General features: G+C 40.5%; 3 protein-coding genes across 3 annotated transcripts; 2 read left to right on the top strand and 1 right to left on the bottom strand.

Annotated features, from left to right (window-relative positions):
• The first annotated feature begins 867 nt into the window (after positions 1 to 867).
• LOC136751375 (inosine-uridine preferring nucleoside hydrolase) lies at positions 868 to 7,349 on the top strand. Its single transcript, XM_066706951.1, has 6 exons — positions 868 to 1,008; positions 2,092 to 2,279; positions 3,810 to 3,989; positions 4,528 to 4,639; positions 5,664 to 5,800; positions 6,267 to 7,349. Exons 1-6 carry the CDS (start codon positions 936 to 938, stop codon positions 6,612 to 6,614), a joined length of 1,038 nt encoding a protein of 345 aa, XP_066563048.1. The 5' UTR covers positions 868 to 935; the 3' UTR covers positions 6,615 to 7,349.
• Positions 7,322 to 10,459, bottom strand: coa5 (cytochrome C oxidase assembly factor 5). Its single transcript, XM_066706952.1, has 3 exons — positions 10,222 to 10,459; positions 9,911 to 9,994; positions 7,322 to 7,986 (listed from the first exon to the last, which is right to left on the bottom strand). Exons 1-3 carry the CDS (start codon positions 10,321 to 10,323, stop codon positions 7,945 to 7,947), a joined length of 228 nt encoding a protein of 75 aa, XP_066563049.1. The 5' UTR covers positions 10,324 to 10,459; the 3' UTR covers positions 7,322 to 7,944.
• Positions 10,460 to 10,581: 122 nt separating this feature from the next.
• unc50 (unc-50 homolog (C. elegans)) lies at positions 10,582 to 18,773 on the top strand. The gene is made up of 6 exons (XM_066706950.1): positions 10,582 to 10,695; positions 12,752 to 13,035; positions 13,579 to 13,699; positions 14,960 to 15,099; positions 17,979 to 18,086; positions 18,286 to 18,773. The coding sequence occupies exons 2-6, from the start codon at positions 12,756 to 12,758 to the stop codon at positions 18,420 to 18,422; spliced, it is 786 nt and encodes a 261-aa protein (XP_066563047.1). The 5' UTR covers positions 10,582 to 10,695; positions 12,752 to 12,755; the 3' UTR covers positions 18,423 to 18,773.
• Positions 18,774 to 20,356: the final 1,583 nt, after the last annotated feature.

The following is a 20,356-nucleotide window of genomic DNA, read 5'->3' as shown; positions in this document are numbered from 1 at the left end:
GTATTGACAAATGTAGGCAGGGATGGGCAAAGATACATCAAAATGTATTTTAAAATAAGATACACTTAAAATTAAGGTATTTGGTATCAAAATAAACTACAAAATACAGCAGCCACACCACTCCTCTGCCAAACGAGACAAGCGATACATCTGACATATGCAACCAGTTAACATATCAAATATTCACATATCCCTGTGATCATCCAGATGAAGGTTAGTTTTAAAATAACCAACAGTTTAATGTTTAACTAACAGTTTGCTAATGACTCGTAATTGTATCCTAATTTAGTTACTTGGTGTTTGGTAATGAAGGGCCTACTTTTCATCAGCAACACTGACTCAATGACAAACAAGTCATTCATAAGAAGACAACTGATGGCACCTTTATTAATAGCAACTAGTTTCTAAGTAATTCATAATTTGATTGTTAATCATAAATATAATAAATTATGTGTCAGGCAGTCATTCATGCAATGGTATGCAAAATCATGATCCTACTAAACAGCTCCTTCTATTAGGGTACAATCATTTAGCATTCAACTATTTATTTATCAATGATTGGACACCTATTTGGAGGTTGAAAACAAACATTTTAGCACTTTGTCAACAATTATGAAATGATCAATATGTTTTGATTTTAAATGTAGCCAGAAACATAATCAGAAAGTAGCAACAGAGCTCGCCAAGGAGTGGTGGATGGGTTGACAACCTGCTCTTTAATGGCGTTGCAGCACAACGTTGTTAATGACAATTTTAAATGATTATGCTTACAAAATAAAGGTTAACTGCAATGTGAAATTGGGGTAGTAGAGGAGATTAAAAAGTGTTCATTAAGATTAACAGTAAGGAGGGGACCTTTTCACACAGTATCGCCACACTCCACCACCAGGGGGCGCACTATGTGTTCAGCTCTCGCCGGTTGAAAGTTAACAAACATGCAGCAGAATTGTTTTTCAGGGGATTTGAAAGCACACAAGCTGCCTCACCGACATCAAAACCGGACATCAGGTAAATTATACTTTTACTATCGATGAGTGTCTGGACCGCGGCTTTGTCCTGCTTCCATTTAAGTTGCATTAAAGGAAGTGCTGCTCATGCATTTTGAACTTATAAACCCGAGCTAAATTCTCTAACCAGTACACCTCAGGAAATCCGAGCATTTACAGCATTGTTAAACTTTCACCCGATTTGCATTTGATAAAAATAGTCTTGTCTGCGAGTCTCAATTCAAGTTATAACATTTACAGTTTACGTTACCATTTCATTTGAAAGTAACGAGCCTCTAAAATGTTTCAAACGTATTAGTTAACCGTTCATATTACTTAATAATGTACGTAAATCACAGGGCTAAGTGACAGAGTGGGCATGCTCCTATTTGCTCAAATACCAAAACCATTTTTACAACAATTTGTAAGGATGTGTAATTAATTATTTGATGTGGATTTTGTATTTTCCTAAACATTAAACGCAGCCCAAACGATTGTTGCTCAATGAAACCGAGCCCACATGGTTGCATTTGGCTGTTTCGTACCTGTGTTGTTAAGTAAGATAACAAAATAATGTTTGCAATTATAGAAAGGAAATACAATTTAACCATTGTAGGACACATTTATTTGCTGCACACACGTTTTAAACAGGTGTGCAAATCGTCCCTGCTACTCAGGTTTATTTGTATAAAATGCATGTGTATAATGTGCCAGTTGTCCTGTATAATGAATAATACATTGAAATACAGATCAGAGTGCAATGTATGTATTGAATGTTTAATGAAACAACAGCAACACAGCAATGTAGTTATAGATGTACTAATACTTTCTGAGTATGTGGGAAGCTGTAGGATTGCTGGCATTACAGCAATGCTTTGTTGTATTTGAGTTAGCACTAGTATGTTTGTGATAGTAAGCATTTAACTTTTTAATTATGACGTTTTTGTGTATTTTATTTTATTTTATTTTCAATTGTGTTCGTATTATTGTGGGGTATTTAAAATCAGACCTGGGAATCAACAAGTCAGCACAGTGATGAGACTGAATCTCCTTCAATGACCGTTTGCTGTGGCTTCTGTTCATTTCTTTCTCTTTTGATGCTCAGAGAAGAAGATGGTGAAGAAGCTGCTAGTTGATGTGGACTGTGGTGTGGATGATGCCCAGGCCATAATGCTGGCACTGGCTGACCCTGATGTGCAGATTCTGGGCATCACCTGTGTCCGTGGAAACACATCTGTTGATAACGTGTGCAAAAATGTGCTGCGTGTGCTCAAGGTCTGCCAGCGACTTAAGGTACCCCTGCCTTTCACTGAGGCTTTCAAGGCCTTTGGATCTCTGTTTGATACACAGACTGAAGCGTAGTAAATGTTTAATGTAGAAATGCAAAGGACACTGAAGGTACTAATACAGTCAGTCTGTCCTCTTTTACAGAACAAACACATTGTTTTTTGTTTTTCCTTTGGTGTGAAATATGTAATTAACCAGGCGTATTGCATTGGGGATTTGTTCATGCTGTACATGTGACACATCTGGAGAAATTACTGAATTATATTTGACCAAAAATAAATAATAAAAGAAGAATACAATTAATGCTGAGATAAACTAAATAAGTGTTTTGTAAACTGGAGAAATAGGCACACATCTGAATTAATTCCAAGTGATGTTAAAAACTGTCATGTTTATTGTGACTTCTATTCAAAAGCACAGAATACAAACTTGGCAGAATATTACTTAACTACCCATGGGTATGTATCCCATGAAAAATCTGAGTGTGAGACCTGCAAAGCTAAGGGAATGAGTCAGGGGTCAACATTTAGATTGCCACATCAGCGTGTACAAAACTGCAGACACATTGTATAATGAAGCACCCATCTAAAATGTGGAAATACTGTTCCAACAAAAGCCACCAAAAACAAAAACAAAACTTCTCGGTATGACACTGGAGAGAGGTTCAATACAATGAAACATGTGCTTCTCACAATAGTAGCAGGAAGGCACCATCTTTTACTTCCTTGTATTTGAAAAACATTGTCCACACATATATACACCTCTTCTCAAGAATGGAATCTCTGCTGGTAATTCCACTTAACTGGTTAATCTGGAAATTACACGAGAAACTACGCAAGACAGTTTGAGTCCTGACAGTACTGAAACTATATTTTTGGAACTGGAACTAGATTTGCCACAATGTCCTGTTTTTTATACAAATAGGAATTTCCAGCTTTTGAATCTACAGCATGTAGACAAAATATGAAACATCCTGCCACATTTCTTCAATCATTAAACACTACTGGCATGACATCATTGGGTTGTGTTTTCATATCCTCCTAGGACAGTTGGTGAAAAAATCTCACTTGATTGCCAGTTTTTGGTTTATACTAATTGTTTGCCCCTTGGATTAATCTTTAGTGTTATTCCAAGTTACCGTAAAACAGTCCTACATGTTGAATGAACGTACCTGTTGGTAACACTTCACTTTAACTACACCTGAGGCTTGTTCAAACCTTTCACAAGATTCATTATGGTAGGAGGATTAGAAATTTGGGGAAAGGATATGATGCCAGGCTTGGATATCCAGTTTTAGATGTATTATTCTTTCCCTTAAAGTAGGTTTACAGAACAAGCAATTTGATCACACATACAATTAATAGACACATTTGTTTTGTCTTGGTGGGGGTGGGAGAACTTTTGCAGTATGCTCAATATGGAACACAGGACAGAATCTTCAGGACAGAACAAAAGTTACTTTAACCATTTCCTTTAAAAACATGTTTCACCTTTTACAAAACCAATGCATATATTCCATTCATTCCATTGTTGCAGATCCCAGTTTTCAGAGGCGCCTCCAGTTCACTCCTGAATGAGTCCCTGAACGCCAGTCACTTCCATGGGAAGGACGGTCTGGGAGAGGCCCCTGATCCCGAGGCCCCAGGACTGGAGCATGTCCAGAAGGAAGGGGCGGTGCAGGCAATGATCCGGATCACCACAGAGCATGCAGGCCAGGTGAGCAGGGCTGCCGAAGCATGTGCTTAACGCACAGTTACACCTCTGCTGTCTGGGCAGTCCAGCACCTCTCCAGTGTCCAGTGACATGTGAGCAACCCAGCTACGGTTAGGGCAGGAGTTGGGGATAATGTGGAAATGATACCTGCAGACATTGTGTTAAGTCATCAGAGGACATTTTTTACAGAGTTCTTTCTGAGTTCAATAACCATGAATTGTCTGCCAAAACCAATTAAAATCTGTGAGCCTCTAATTAATCATTTGTGTTTGGGAATGGGTCGAAATAACATCCCATTGATTTTGTTGTACCTCAGTAACAGCCTAGTTAACTGATAATCGAATCTGATAATTAATGTTTGTGTTAATTAAAGAGTTTACATTTTGAACGGTTTAGCTATTTTAGTGGGAATTCTGTGCCTAGGTGAATGGGGAGAGCTTTCTGTTTCTGAGCAGCATTCATTCAGTAGCTGACTGGCCTCCCAGGCTGGGCTCTGGGTGTCAGGCAGCGGTGCATGTTAAATGAAAGTGCTTTATTTCAGGTCACTCTTGTTGCTACCGGCCCTTTGACAAACCTGGCTCTCGCTGTGAAGATAGATCCCAGCTTTCCCCAGAAACTGAAGGGACTGTACATCATGGGAGGAAACACAGACTGTAAGTTTGTCTTTTACTCATCTACTATTATTCTTATAATAATAATAGTAACACTAAGAATAATAAAGAAGTGCCAAGAGTCTAGAGGAGAGAGAACTCCTCTTCCTTTGGACAACGATCCAAATGTTCATGTGGTTTTGTTACAATTAGAGGTTAATCTGAGCATGACCTCTTCATGAAATCACAATGATGGATAACTGTAGTGAATGACTTTGCCTTGAAGCTGACCCTTGACTTCAGTGGATGAAGTTTAGTCCGTCGAAAGATAAGGATAATAAAAGCTATGAATTATTAATCTTCCAGTGCAGATGGAGTCACGTGGATGTTCTTTTGAGTCTAACCGGTGATATGGCGAGAATTGTGCTGAATTGTGCAGACAGCTTATCAATGGGGACACTTGCAGACAGGGAAAGACAACTAAATGAACACTAACTACTCGCCAACACCTTCCTGCACGTCCCCCTAGGGTACAATGCAATGAGGGATGGTCCGGGCTGGGTTTTTATACAGCCCCATGTTTCCTCTACCTGCTGGGGGCTGGTGTGCAACGCCTGTGAGGAATGTTCTGTGTGGCGAGGTGAGGTCACAAGGGGGAGGCATTTCATCCTGACTTAGCACCCCTCACACACTGTACACCACACAGGGTGTCACAGCACGTACAATGTGGAAGCACTCTGGCAACAAATCACGAGATGTATCACCTTAAACAGGAACATTGCAATGGTGATTATAAACTTTCCTATTTACTCAGGGGTGATATCAGGAGTTATAAAAGGAAGTCTTTATAAGTGATCAGGAATCTTATAATAGATTATATAAACTGACAAAGTGATTTACAGGCACTAACAGTATAATAATCCAAATAATAAATGTGTCATGACCTATTATATGTCGGAGACATTTTATATTCATTAGCCCGTATTGGGGTGGGATCTAACTGAGCAGTTACAGGGATCCACAGAACTGTTGCTGTTTGGCTCCAAACTGAGCAGTCTGGCAGGTCACTGTGTTCTTCTATCTGCAGCACGAGGCAACACTACCGTCTGTGGAGAGTTCAACTTCACCGCCGATCCAGAAGCCGCTTACATTGTGCTAAACGACTACCTGTGTAAAACCTACCTTGCCACCTGGGAGTTCACATGCATGAACAAGATCCCCTGGGTAAGGAGAGGAGAAGCATGCCATGGACTGTTCAGTTAATCTCAGAATGACTGGGAAGCAGCAGGACTGCAGAGCTGTGTTAATGTGGTCATAATGTATCTCTTTTAGGAAGGGGCAAACCTAGCAAAATAGTTTACTTTCTAACAGTCAGGGAAGTCCAAACCATGAGAATGTTAGCCTATATTATGTGGACTCCTGAACAATGTGAATATGCTCACACAAAGGGTTTCTGTTTTAAATGGCAATGCTTAGTGGTAGTTTTCTACTGTTGGCAAACTTCCCATCACTTTAATTAACTGTGCCTTGAGCATTTCAGATGAATAGGAAAATAAGATCCGATTTCTATAAAGTGTTATAGGAGGTTATGAGCAAATAACCTCATCATTCATTTGTGAAGAGCAAAATGGGGAGAAACTCCTCCCAAGGCTGATTCTTCCATATATACATATCAATATTTATGCTTCAGGAATTCTGTGATCCATGGCTGGACCAGAACTCTGAGAAAGCCAGGTTCATGAAGAAGATCTTCTGCTACAGCATGGAGATGGCTAAGCAACCCAGGTTCCAGAAGGAGATGGTGGGCGGAGACGGCTTTATATCCTGTGACTCCTACGCCATGGCAGCCGCTATAGATAGCTCTGTCATAACAGAGTTGGAGGAGTGGCCAGTCAGTGTGGAGCTCTCAGGGAAGCTGACCCGAGGCATGATGGTGCTCGACAAACTGGGCCTCCTCCAAAAAGAGCACAAGGCCTTCATCATCAAGAAGTGTGACCTTGAGAAATTTAAAAGTATGATGATGACAGCTCTGAAATGACCTCATTGATTGTTCTTACAAGGCTCCAGCACTGTTTTTCAGCAACAAACACGGATCAAGTAATCGTTTGTGAAACCAGCTTGCGTCTATCAATAAGTTATTTCATCTGTAATTATTTTAAATTGTCCTCGTGCTTTTGTGGAACATTTGTGGAATTCAGGTTATGAACTGGACCCTTTGTAATTATTCAGTAGAAGGAAAGCAAACCAAGATCATGTGACATTTTGTGTACTTCTATTGAAGTTTGTGTAATAAGCTATACATAGTCTTGACATTTAATTGACTTTATCTTTTAACTTTCTGAACTAAAAGGTTACATTGCTCAAATAGTTTTGCTGGTATTTTTATAAAATACATTTTACATAGTTTGAAACGCATTGTAAATGTGGAATTATTTTGCATGAAATTGCTGTAGCCTGGACAGTATGTAAGATGTCTTGTCAGTCACAGTATTCTAGATTGTGTGCGATTTCTGTGATTCTGCATGTGTGTACATGACCCTGAACATTCAGTTTTTCCTTAATGTGACATCCTTTAAGATATGTACATCTTATATGTCCTATATGCAGCATAATTGCATTAAGATATACATAACAAAAGGTAATTTTCAATACATTTCTAGATTTGTATCCAGATATTTCTGCTTCTTACTGATGGTATTTTAATGTAAACAAATCTAAGTTGAGAAAGATCAGCTGCCAAAAGAATAAAATAAACAATGCATTTTCACCTTTATTTTTTGGAATTATAAAAACCTTTGTCCATAAAGAATTTTAGAATTTGCATATGGAGTAGCAGAAAGAAAAAATAAAATGCAAGAGGTTGAAGAGGTACAACCTCCTTGTTTAAAAAGCAGATTAACAGGACAGGACTGTGCTCAGTGCCGTGGGTCTTTAACACAACCAGAGAAGACATGTTTTGCAAATATCAAGGATTCTTCAGTTTAGAGGTGCCCATACACAGGTATGGAGCTGTAATGGCACTCAAGTTCACACAGGTTACTACATTTTATTCATAAGTTTGCCACTTACTTTTCCAAAACTGTTGGTTAGTATTGTTTTTTCCACCAGCAAAGAATCTCATTATTGCACTAGAAGATGCTAGATTCATACAAATCTTTTATGCTTATCTGACAAAAAAAAAAAAAAGCTTGCCAACATTGCCACAATTCACATTTACACAGTAGTCATGTTGGAGTAATGTGTAGTTCTAATGGGGCAACAATGAAGGGGAACCACATCCCAAAATTATTCTTATTTGCACCTAAACCTTGTTCCTTCAGGGATCTCTCACACATCTCATGTTTTCAAGAGATGACTGGATCTTCGCTTCAATATCCTTTTCTGCCTCTGAATCGTGACCTTGTATCTATCTACAAAAAGAAAAAGAAAGCCATAAATTACTGGCACTAGACATACAGATATTTAAAAAGATATCTATACCTATTACAAATAGTTACATGCTAAAAAACAGTGGACTCTTGTTCACTGTGTAAAATGTTGCTTTTGAATGCAAGGACTGGGGAAAATATAGAGCAGTGGTCTTCAAGGAGGTGTGTGTGGGCTCACAGTTGGCTTAGGAGCTCAAGAAACCTACAAATGTTAGCACTGTGAAAGACATTTGTTTATCCTCCTGCCACACCTAGGCCCTTTATCCTCTAATATCTATCAGTCACTTTCCTGACAGTAGAAGCAAAGAAATAAGTAACTGTAGTTACAGCAAAGCCCACAGCCCATAATACACCTCTTGTACAAGTACAAGTTGTGGCAGGCAGCATGGAGTCAGAGGCTATACATTTCCCATGGGCACCAACTTTCAGGACTACGGAAGTTGACCAATGATAACAAACTATACATCATAAGCTTATTTGGACTGCTAAAAAAAAATCACTCAATACAAACTAACAAAAACTGTAAAAGTTGCCAATAAAATAACCAGGACTATACAGTGGAACCCCACACCAGCCACATGCTTTAGGGAAGCCTACGGTAATCATGGGTGTTAGCAACTCCTAATTTCCAGGACTGAAAATATTTGGTATAACTCATATAATACTGTCAATACATTCTAATGCTCTTAAGTAAAGAACAAACATGTATTTTCCTGTAAAACAGAACTGAAACACTACGAACACTCATTTGTCACTAAGAGGAAAACATTCACTATGAACTATTGATGTCTAGATAGGATGTACATTTACTGCAGTTTGTGCAGGTCAGTACCTAGTATTTTGGCTGGAGTTTCATTGCCAACACTGCTCTGAGGTGCTGGTTTTCAATCAACTGTCCAATGAAAAAGACTGCTTTTAACACGAGTCTTTTTTAACACAAGAGCCAGATGGGATGGTGGAATTTTTGGGTATATCCAAGTGTGTGGGGTATAGGGGTGGGGGTGCAAAGCAGAATGAATGAGAAATTCATGGTGGGGGGTCTGGGGGGCCTCCCCCTGAACATTTTTCAAATTGGAGACCTGAAAAATGCAATTCAGAGTCATTTCATGGTTGAAAAATGTAGATCAAAATCTCCATGAAATCAGGCAGATTTTGACTCAAACATATCTTTGCTTCCCATCCAGGTCAATATGAGACATGTCCGATGAAAAAAAGTCTTCAGATTCCACTTGTAATACAAGTTTTTAGACAATTTAATTAAGTGACACATTTAATAAGTATTTGACAGTAGTCATAGTTGTGATATTTAATACATACAGCTCCCAGTCCCCAGGCAGAATAACAACTGGTTTCAGTCATAATTAACCTAGATGTGTCGTTATTTATGCACTTCCAAAACAAGCAGAATAACCCTAAAGATAGACGTTGGTTTTAGGGGGGAATACTCAACACATCTGAAAATAATTCGACCAGAAATATATAAGTATCACAAATGTACACAGAGTGATCATCAATAATCGCTGGATTTGAATAGTTTCCAGCTCGTAATGTTCTGCCGCCGGACAAGACGAGAAGTGTGGGAGACACTGATAGTATACAGTATAGTTTACAGTACAGTATACAGTACAGTATACCCACACCGCCAATGCCTTTCATTACACTAGCAGCACCACTGCATGTCAAAATAGCACTCTGTGGCATGGGGCTCTACAGTTCCACAAACAGTGCCCCACCATGAAACATTTGTTTAATGGTTTAAATTTCTGGTTGAATTATTTTCAGCGTTTATACATTTATATATAGAATATATAAATTCATGATATGAACTCTATCACGCACTATTATAAGTAAAGTAGCGCTCTCTAATGGCAGATTGCCGCAAAAAGAGTGAGAAATGCTGGCTTACCATCGATCTTTTACACTCGAAGAAAGAAACCTGCAGAGCTTTGCAATGTCCTTCCTTCAGGCATTCGCTTGGGCTCTTCCCTTCCTACCACAAAATAAAAGAATTATATCATAGATTACCCTACTTGTACACACTTTAGCTTGTGATTATTGACATTATCCTATTCTGATGTTACTGATTTGAACTGCCTACTTTAATCTATTCGTCTAACACGTGTCCGTTATATTATATTTGATTTCCCCTATAAAACAGATCCATACGCTGTTGTAGTCTTACACCTGTACTTTATTCTGGTAACCTGTATACCTTACCTTTCGTACACAATCGTGTTCAAGGAGACAAGACTTGAAGTCCTCTCTCACCCCCGAGCAAGCTCTGCCATCATCCTCTTTGTCCTCGTAATACTTGGGCATTGCTTTTCAACTAATGTGGCCTCTTGTAACGATAGACCTTTCCCTATCGCGTAATTATCTCCTTACAGTATACGCCACTTCAACAACGTTACTAATATTGTTATGGACGCGGCCATGTAAAAACAGAGGGGTATGGGATTGAAACGTCACACGTCTAGCACGTCTGATGGGGGTTGTAGTTTTTTCCACGGCTAAGCCCGTTTCGCGTTCATCGTGATTGGACTACAGTTCCCGGGAGGCGGCGCAGGAGGCGTGTCGCGCTGTACAGGACGCTGCTACGTGTTCACTTTGTGCCAGGAAGTCGGGCTGCAGTTCTGGAGTTTGGCTGTGGAATTAGCGCGTCCGAGGAAGTTCGGGTTCTGCTGTGCGCAGGTAGGCAGGCATTGCACCGGGGCGTTTTTGTGTTTTAACCGTTTACTTAAAATGGTTCGTATATGCACGTCTAATCATGTATTGGCTTTGGTGTCGCATAAGGCCCTGTTGTGTTTCACTAGGAATCCTATTTCACATCTGTACCCCACCTAACCTCAGATAGTAACAGGATACTCATACCTGTAAACGATAAACGCCGAGTGGGCTCCGTCATTGTGTTTTTGCACCAGGTTATACTTCCAGGCATAGCTAGGCTAGGGTTAGTCAGGTGTTCGCAATACTAGCTGAACCCCAAAAGTCTACATTTGGTTTAAAATTGAATAATTGTCAACAACGGCCGGTGGCATTCTAGATATATCATTGTAGTGGTATTGCTGGTCTTATTTTACACTGACTGGGTTTTCGTGGACAAACACATGTTTATATGTTTTGCTGTAGGATGATAACTTCTATGGTCAGGACCTGTATAAGCGCACCGAACCAAATGGCAACATCCCATCCCATCACATGACATGACATGGCACGAACAATAACATCATGCCACCTGGCAGATGCAGTACTATAGCGAAGTTGTGGGGATGTGCCCGACCAAACACACCCCTGCATGAGTATTGAACACACACACAAATGCGGAAATCCTATTGGACTTGGGGTTTAAAATCGTGAATTGTGTGGAATAGCCGGCTGATCTTTACGATATCTCCCAGAAGAGTTTCCATGAACCCAAGTGATCGGTTGGCTAAGTTAATCACCCCTACATTACATGACAGTATCTCACAAGAGGAAGGCACTGCAGCAGAATAGCCAAGTCATTGCAATGTTTAGTATCTGGAAGTCTTACTGAAAGCAAAGCTGCAGGGCAGGGAGTTCCTTTGGAAAAAATAAAATAAAACATAAAATGGCATTTAGGATAGTGGTTCCCAACCCTGGTCCCAGTAGACCCCCTACCCAGCTGGTTTTTGTCTCAACCGAGCTCTCGATCACTTAATGCGACTAATAATTTCCTTTACATTTTTTTAAACCATAGGGATTTTAACTATAACATTGGAAAAGGAACAGTGTTTCCTGCTGGGTATGCAGTACTGTTGATTTTGATTGCTGTTGGTTTCATGGTATCTTACATTTCCTGTAATGTTTTACAATGTACCTATTTTCATGACAAATGGAACAGTTCTCATTTTGGGGATGGGATGGGGGACCCAATAAGGGTCAGGGGGCATTCATCATTGCTGACTGACCACTACCCCTTTTTGTCAGTTGCTCATTCATTATTTTTCATTGCTATACTCATTAAGTTCATAGGAGGTTGTAGACCACAAGGCTTAATATTTAATCTTGCCAAAAATATATTTCTGTGCATACATCTGTTTCTTTGCTGGTATCTGTTCTTCCTTGCCCCCTGGTCCACATTTGCAAGTTTTTTTTTTTTTTTTTTTAAATGATGCAAGCAAACTGTACAGCTGTTTCCTTGGATAGTCCTGACACACTACCTCTGCCTGGGCAGTAAGGGTGCTGTGTGGGCAGAGAGAGGAAGTAATGCGTAATAATGACCACCCAATGTTCTCTGCTTCACAAAACGAGTTGTAAAGGTGGGCTTGGCAGAATTGGGCGTAAAATTCCACCCATTTTGTGTACAGATAAATGCCTCCAGATTGATTGAATAAAACATATTGTAGTGATTGTTATGCATTTGATAGATTTATAATTTACTTAATATTCAACAAGACAGATGGAAAACTTTTATGCATTTTGATAATGTCAAGTTTTTTTAATTATAGTATTCTTTCAGTTAAAACATTTGCATATCCATAACACAATCACCAGACGCCGGAGGTGTCATGATTAATAAGCAGATTTCAGACAGATTTACCACTTAAATGAGCTTCAGATTAATGCATCACTTGGAGCCCATTCTACTGGATAAATTGCTCATTGTTCTTGATATGTGAGTCTACTAGTATGACACCATCCAAGTTTACACCTCGGTCACGGGTCATTTTCTTTGTATGTTTTATTAAAGAAAAACATGTTTTTCTTTTTTTTCCTCGCTCTGCAGCACAATGTTACCCACCACGACGTACTCCCCTCAGAGCCAGGGAAATGGCAGCCTGAGCTCGCGAGATGCCGCGCGCCACACGGCAGGAGCCAAGCGCTACAAGTACCTGCGGCGAGTCTTCCACTTCAAGCAGATGGACTTCGAGTTCGCTGTCTGGCAGATGCTGTACCTGTTCACCTCCCCACAGAAAGTCTACCGCAACTTTCACTACAGGAAACAGACGAAAGACCAGTGGGCAAGGGACGACCCTGCTTTCCTTGTGATTCTCAGCATCTGGCTGTGTGGTGAGTTGAGATCTACACACCCCTATCCCCCATCCTGCAAAGATGCACTCAAGCAGAAGGCCAGGGAGTCAGTGCCAGGTGTAGAGCTCTACCACATTCAAAATCACATCCTCCCTTGAGATTGTACTATTGTTAACCACAAGCTCACTGTAGAGTTAGTCATCTGGATGCTCATATGTGGCAGACTGGGGTCTTGGGCAGCACCTAGGGCCTGGTACAGAAGGTCATGCTGATATTTACACCAGGCTGATACAGGTATCCATTTCAATGTGCATGACACCATCCTGTCAAGGCATGCATCCCTCAAGGTCTAATATGACAAACCTTGCACTAGCAGAGGGGAACAATATAATAGTTTTTTTATGCATTTGAGAGAGTAAGTGGTTATTTTGTGTTTTGTGTTAACTGTAAAACAAACTCTTCTCAGTTCAAGTCAAGAGCTGGCATCATTCCTCCACATGTTTTGATCAATGTGAGATTGAGGGTTATGGAGCTAAGCGAATGCATGGTTTATGTTTTCCTTTCCTTTCCTTCCTTCCTCAGTTTCAACCATAGGGTTTGCCATTGTGCTGGGGATGGGTGTCTTGGAAATGATGAAGCTGCTATTATGGGTGGTCTTCATTGATTGCATTGGAGTCGGCCTACTGATATCAACATTAATGTGGTAAGTAATGCTTTTTCTTTGTTAATTTTAAAACGGTTTGGAATTGTATTTATTTGGTTACTGATTTAAAACCAAGGGACATACCATTTATACGGATGGGCTTTAACCCTTTGGAGCATGATTTCTAAATGCCACCCCGTGCCAGTGAGCGAGTAGAATATAATAATAATAATAACTATCCTTTTGTGTAGTTAAATGATTAATGTACACAAAATACAGACAGACATGTATTGATTACAATTAAAATACTAGGAGGATAGATCGATAGAATCATCTTTTTCAGACTCACACAGCAAAAGACATACTGCTAGAACATCCACAAACAAGAGAGAAAGATGCATGGATACCTTCGCAGGGGAGGAGTGTAATTCGGCACTCGCACAAAGCAAAACAAAAGCACGAAACAAAAAATCGAAAACCTGTGCTTCTGAAATCTTTGTTTAACCCCCGACAAAACAAAACAATCTGTCCAGTAAAGTATTTACAAAATGTAATTTGGATTGGGTAGGGGGAGGAAAGAGTGGCAGTTTTCAGGAATGCTTCAGCTTGTGGAATTCCTTAGCATGGAATTTAAAGTATTTATTTTTCATCCGTATGTGGACATGTTGAAGGTTATGTTTTGTATTCAATTATTATAATGTGTAAGTCCTTAAAAAACATATCAGAGGACAGCAGATACTAATGTAAAATGTTTACAGTATCCCATGGTAAGAGTATAGCTTCATCCAGAACTGTGCAGGCATGCTAATTCAAGATCGAAGTTCAAGATGTACCGGTACGCCAATATCCATTTGGACCCAGGGAGCATTCGATGCACCACTACATCCATACGTCGCAAAGAGTTAAAGGGAGCAAAGTACCTTGCATAAGAGTGCAACTCAGTTGGGACCGAAGAACCTCAGGTTATCAATCTAGAGCACTAACCATGGCCTCCCTACAAAACCTGCCAAAGTCTGAATCTCCAGGACAAGAGTTACTCGCCACTGCTATAGCAACCTACTAAACTCTTTTGGCCCACTGAAGCATTCTCGATCCTTCTAAATCACAAATTGTTTCGGCTTGCTGTTGATTTTTAACTTACTTTGCCAGCATCGATTGTGTAGGTATTAAAGGCATACCAGTGACTCATTCATCATGATCCAAGAGCCAGTTTTATTAAACCAGAATATACAGATAAACTGGCAAAGCAAATTAATGGTTAATTTGGTAAAACCTTCACTTTTTAATTTCTCCCCCACCCCTTTGTGTTCCCCCCCTCAGGGTCATTTCAAACAAATATCTGATGAAGCATCCGAGCAAAGACTATGATGTGGAATGGGGTTATGCCTTTGACGTGCACCTCAACGCCTTCTACCCACTGCTGGTGATTCTGCACTTCTTCCAGCTGTTCTTCATTAACCGTGAGTGGCGCCCACATCTGTGGAATACTTTACAAACTGAGATGAAAATATAAACAGAATTCAATGATTTTACCATGTTAAATGATGGCTTAAGCAGAATCAGAACTGTAATCATTGATCTATATCAATGCACTTGCACTTATGTTGTAAATCGCCCTGGATAAGGGCATCTGCCAAGAAATAGAAGTAATAATAATAATTTATAATAATAATAATATACACCGATCAGCCATAACATTATGACCACTGACAGGTGAAGTGAATAACACTGATAATCTCGTTATCATGGCACCTGTCAGTGGGTGGGATATATTAGGCAGCAAGTGAACATTTTGTCCTCAGAGTTGATGTGTTAGAAGCAGGAAAAATGGGCAAGCTTGAGGATCTGAGCGACTTTGACAAGGGCCAAATTGTGATGGCTAGACGACTGGGTCAGAGCATCTCCAAACCTGCAGCTCTTGTGGGGTGTTCCCAGTCTGCAGTGGTCAGTACCTATCAAAAGTGGTCCAAGGAAGGAAAAGCAGTGAACCGGCGACATGGTCATGGGCGGCCAAGGCTCATTGATGCACGTGGGGAGCGAAGGCTGGCCCGTATGGTCCGATCCAACAGACGAGCTACTCAAATTGCTGAAAAAGTTCATGCTGGTTCTGATAGAAAGGTGTCAGAACACAAAGTGCATCGCAGTTTGTTGCGTATGGGGCTGCGCAGCCGCAGACCAGTCAGGGTGCCCATGCTGACCCCTGTCCACTGCCGAAAGCACCTACAATGGGCACGTGAGCATCAGAACTGGACCACGGAGCAATGGTAGAAGGTGTCCTGGTCTGATGAATCACGAGTTCAAGGTGTTGACTTGGCCTCCAAATTCCCCAGATCTCAATCCAATCGAGCATCTGTGGGATGTGCTGGACAAACAAGTCCGATCCATGGAGGCCCCACCTCGCAACTTACAGGACTTAAAGGATCTGCTGCTAATGTCTTGGTGCCAGATACCACAGCACACCTTCAGAGGTCTAGTGGAGTCCATGCCTCGATGGGTCAGGGCTATTTTGGCGGCAAAAGGGGGACCTACATAATAGGCAGGTGGTCATAATGTTTTGGCTGATCGGTGTATGTTATATATATATATAATATTCATATGTATGTACATATATGTGTGAGATATGCATCAGAAAATATTGCAAATTGACTTTTGTGAAAATTAAGATTGTAAATCAATTCACTGTGTACATTCTGTGTTTTTGCACTGATTAACTTTGTATTTATAACTAAAAGCCTGACCATGGGCAAGAGTTGCAGATTAGTTTTGGCTAGAAAGCCTGTATGCAGTGCATGTGTTCTGTGTTTTTAACCTGTAACCTGTATACTGCATTATCCATGATAAAATAAATTGAGACATAGGAAAGGGCCTTGGATGCTCCAGATCTAAGATGTGCTCTAAAAAGATGGCATAAAACTAAACTGATGACGAGACTCTGGTGACATTTAATTGCACCAGAATACAAAGCCTTCCTCAGCCTTCTAAAACCCTGCCGTTTTAATGAGGCTTTGGTGCATGGACAGGATAAGGCCCTGTCCACTGTATGCCTGCTGGTTGACTGTTGTACTATGCAATTGGCAATCTGTAAGCACTCTGGCAGACTTGATATGTGACATTACTTGAGTGTGAGCTCTTGAAACTGGATTAGTGTGAATCTTTTTGAGGTACAGTTCCTGGGATAGTGTGGACAGGATCGGACTGTAAGTCTGATTGTACAGTATGCTACTCCTTCGCTCTAGTTGTTCTGATTTTCAGTTAAAGGAATTTAATGGGGGGTAATAAATCTGCAGCTGATCGTACACACATTTAAATTTTTATGTATGTGTGGATTGTAATGTTGGTGTTATGCCTAGTTTAATTGTATTTATTTGACTTTATTAGTGTCCCTTTGCATTGAAGCATGCTATGTTAGGGATTAGGTTCCATTTCAAAGCAAAGCATGTCCATCTCACTGAACACCTCAGGGTTGTTCCTTGTGACATTGCATCTTCCCCGGTGCTCCTCACACAGTACCCTTCCTAGCATGGTTGTGGAGGAGGTTGATCACTTCGGGCCTTGACTCCTCCAAGCCTGGTCCCAGAGACCCCCGATCCAGGGCTTATAGATCATCTCCAAGTGTTCAGTTTATAAAGACTTAGAAACACCACATGCCAATCAGAGTATTTGTTTTGTTCCATTCAGTCATTTAGAAAAAAATCAGGACAACCAACCCAGGGTGGCATTGTGGAGAAGTGGTTTGGACTTTAGGCTTGTAACCAGAGGGTCAGGTTCAAATCCCAGCTGGGACATTGCTGTTGTACCCTAAAGCACACCACTTTACCCAGAGTGCTCCTGTAAACAACCCCATTATAGAGATTGGCTTTGCATTAAAGCAAATAAATACTGCTTAAGCTCTCAAAGAGTTTGCTTAATTGCACAAGTTATTATTATTTAGCAGACACCCTTATCCAGGGTGACTTAGTTCAAAGTGTCTTCCTTATCTTATTAATTGGCTTATATACTAGCATAGCTAGTCTTCAGAAATTATTGATTCAGGGTGACCTGTGAAAGGAGCTGGATTGACCGGAGAAGAAGATTAGCATAAGATTATGGTGTAGCATGTTTTACCTGTGACAGGTCCTTTTATACAACACCAAGTGTGCTTGTTACCTTATTTAAAGCAAATAAAAGCAGACACATACTGAGTTAATGCATAAGAAATGTCTCCATATTTATTTTCAGAGTGATCTACTTGCCACGGTCATATTCCCAGCTCTACTTTTCCACAGGGTGCTTATGGAATTGCCATACATTATGTTAATGCCTGTTTTTTAAAGTATGATGTATTTTCCCTTTCTTGCAGACATTGTTTTTATAAACTCCGAATGGTTCATTGGGTGCCTTGTGGGTAACACCCTGTGGCTGATTGCCATCGGCTATTACATCTACATCACCTTCTTGGGCTACAGTGGTAAGTGAGGCTGGTACGCCACTGGAAAGATCTGCCAGTGTGACCGAATTGTTATTGCCTCCACTGGCTGAGGGCAGAACCTTGCGGTCTGGCTCAGTTCAGACTGTGGAGGTTACTGTTGTTTTGTAAATACTTCTGTCTTCTGAAAATGTAAGCTTTCATACAGATTGTCCTGACCACTGGTTTTGCCTTCGCACAGCATTACCCTTCCTGAAGAACACAGTCATCCTGCTGTATCCCTTCGCGCTGCTGGTCTTGCTGTACCTGGTCTCTCTGGGCCTGGGCTGGAACTTCACCCGAGGCCTCTGCTTTTTCTATAAGTACCGGGTGCAGTAGAGAGGGGCACAGTGGCCCTCATGGACACTAACTCTGCTGGGGCTCAGCTGGGCTTGCCAGTAACGCAGCCGAGATGGAAACCGGTTTTGTAAAGCTTGTAAATAACGTTTTCACTGTAGATAAAAGAAAAACAACACAAACTGGATTGTTTATAATAAGGTACCTTGACGTTTTTATTGTTTTGTTTATTTTATTTGACCTCACTTAACCTCAGTTTTGAGGTTATTGTTGTGAGGAGGGGGAGGGGATCCTGCATGAAGTTTGGTCTGGAGAGAGTATAGTCAAGCCTGAAGCAATGTACATTCCTGAAACTCTTACCCGTTGTCTTCAATAAAGAGGTTTTTACTTTGAGGCTGAGGTGAGTTCCAATGACAGGCAGTGCTTTACTGCTGCCCAGCGCTGAGCATTCGACAGGGGGACTGCAAATTCCCTGTGTACCAGCAATAATTAACCATCCATTTTATTGACCTTGTCCTACTTACAGCAACTGTAGAAAATGGTCTCAGAGCTTGAAGACAGGTATCCAGCAATTCCAATATTTACTTAAAAAAAAGCTTGTTAATCATTGCTGGTGCACAGGGACTTTTCAATCACCGTGTAATGTGTGTACAATGACAAAACTGGGGGAACTAACTGGTGGCAGTGGGGGAAATTTGGTTTTAGACTTTTTGATTTTTGGATTGCAGTTTACACACTTCTGTGGGATGTTTTTGATGGTTTCAAAAGTGCTAAAACTATAAGGAACCGTTATTTGTCGCCTGTTGTAAACCAAGCAAAGAAGCTGGCGTTCAATCTCTTGTACCATGAGTTCCAATGTTGGCAACTTTAGCATGTCACTGCTAATGAAAGGGTATATGCTTAAGAAATGCTTGTGAATGATGTTGGTAAATCTCATATACTGTACTGAAATCTGAACAAACCAACCCCAGTTAAATAAGAGTTAAAGTCATTTCAAAGAAAGGGGTCACCAGCCATTGTAGAACTGAATCTTCTTAATGTTGATTTTAAAAGGCAAGATACTACTGTTAAGGGGTAGTAAGTCTGAACCAACACTAGGGGTCAGTAGTGACATTTGCTAGAGGCACAGTATAAGAACAGGTTAAAGATGGATACATTTAAGATCTATATTTTATTTGTGCTTTAACTCATCCCCACAGTGTTGACTGTCCTATTTCTATTCATAATAATTTTTACATTCTGCCTGGACTGTGTTAAAGGGCTGAAGCATTTCAATGCCCACAAAAACAGGTGTGTCCACTAGCAGCATTTTAAAAAGGCAATGCAAACCTACGGCTCATCCTTCCCCATTGTTTCCCATTTTTGCATCAGTCGTACAGGCAATGGCTAACAATAGGTACCGTCAGATGGAAAAACATTCTGCATCCTTCAGCTCCATGGTGATTGTCTCGCTACCTTAATGCCTCGGCTCAGATGTGCACAACGTTCAACCGGTCTAATTTAAACTGTTAAAGGCAGGTGGAGAGGGTAGCCAGAGACATCAGAGACTGTCAACCTTCATTATTTTCCAGCGTAATTTACTGCTAAATAAGGTTGCTGAATAAAAACAAGAAAAGCTGAGGAAGGGAAAAGCAAGGCGGATGGGAGTATAATCCATGGTCTACACACTCCAGAGTGCATTATATATGGGAGCTAGGTGTATGTTTAACCAAAAACGTTTCATCTTAATCAAGGGCTTTTTCTTTTCTTCACCATTGTAAACTGATGGGTGGGCAGGGTTGTACTCACATGGGTGGGGTTACATGCAATAAGACTGTGGTACAATTTATACCTAGCCCTTGTGACCTTGCCTTATTTACCCGTGTGGTCAATCCATTTGAAATTGGCCACAAATATTAAAGAACACTTAACAGAACATCTTTCAAGCCCCCACATTGTGTGTGTGGAATCCCTGACATTTATTTCATGGTAAACTG

This window comes from Amia ocellicauda, chromosome 6 (genome assembly GCF_036373705.1).
Source record: "Amia ocellicauda isolate fAmiCal2 chromosome 6, fAmiCal2.hap1, whole genome shotgun sequence".
Taxonomy (NCBI): domain Eukaryota; kingdom Metazoa; phylum Chordata; class Actinopteri; order Amiiformes; family Amiidae; genus Amia; species Amia ocellicauda.
The sequence above is the reverse complement of the archived record's forward strand: the minus strand, read 5'-3'. Positions and strand labels throughout refer to the sequence as shown.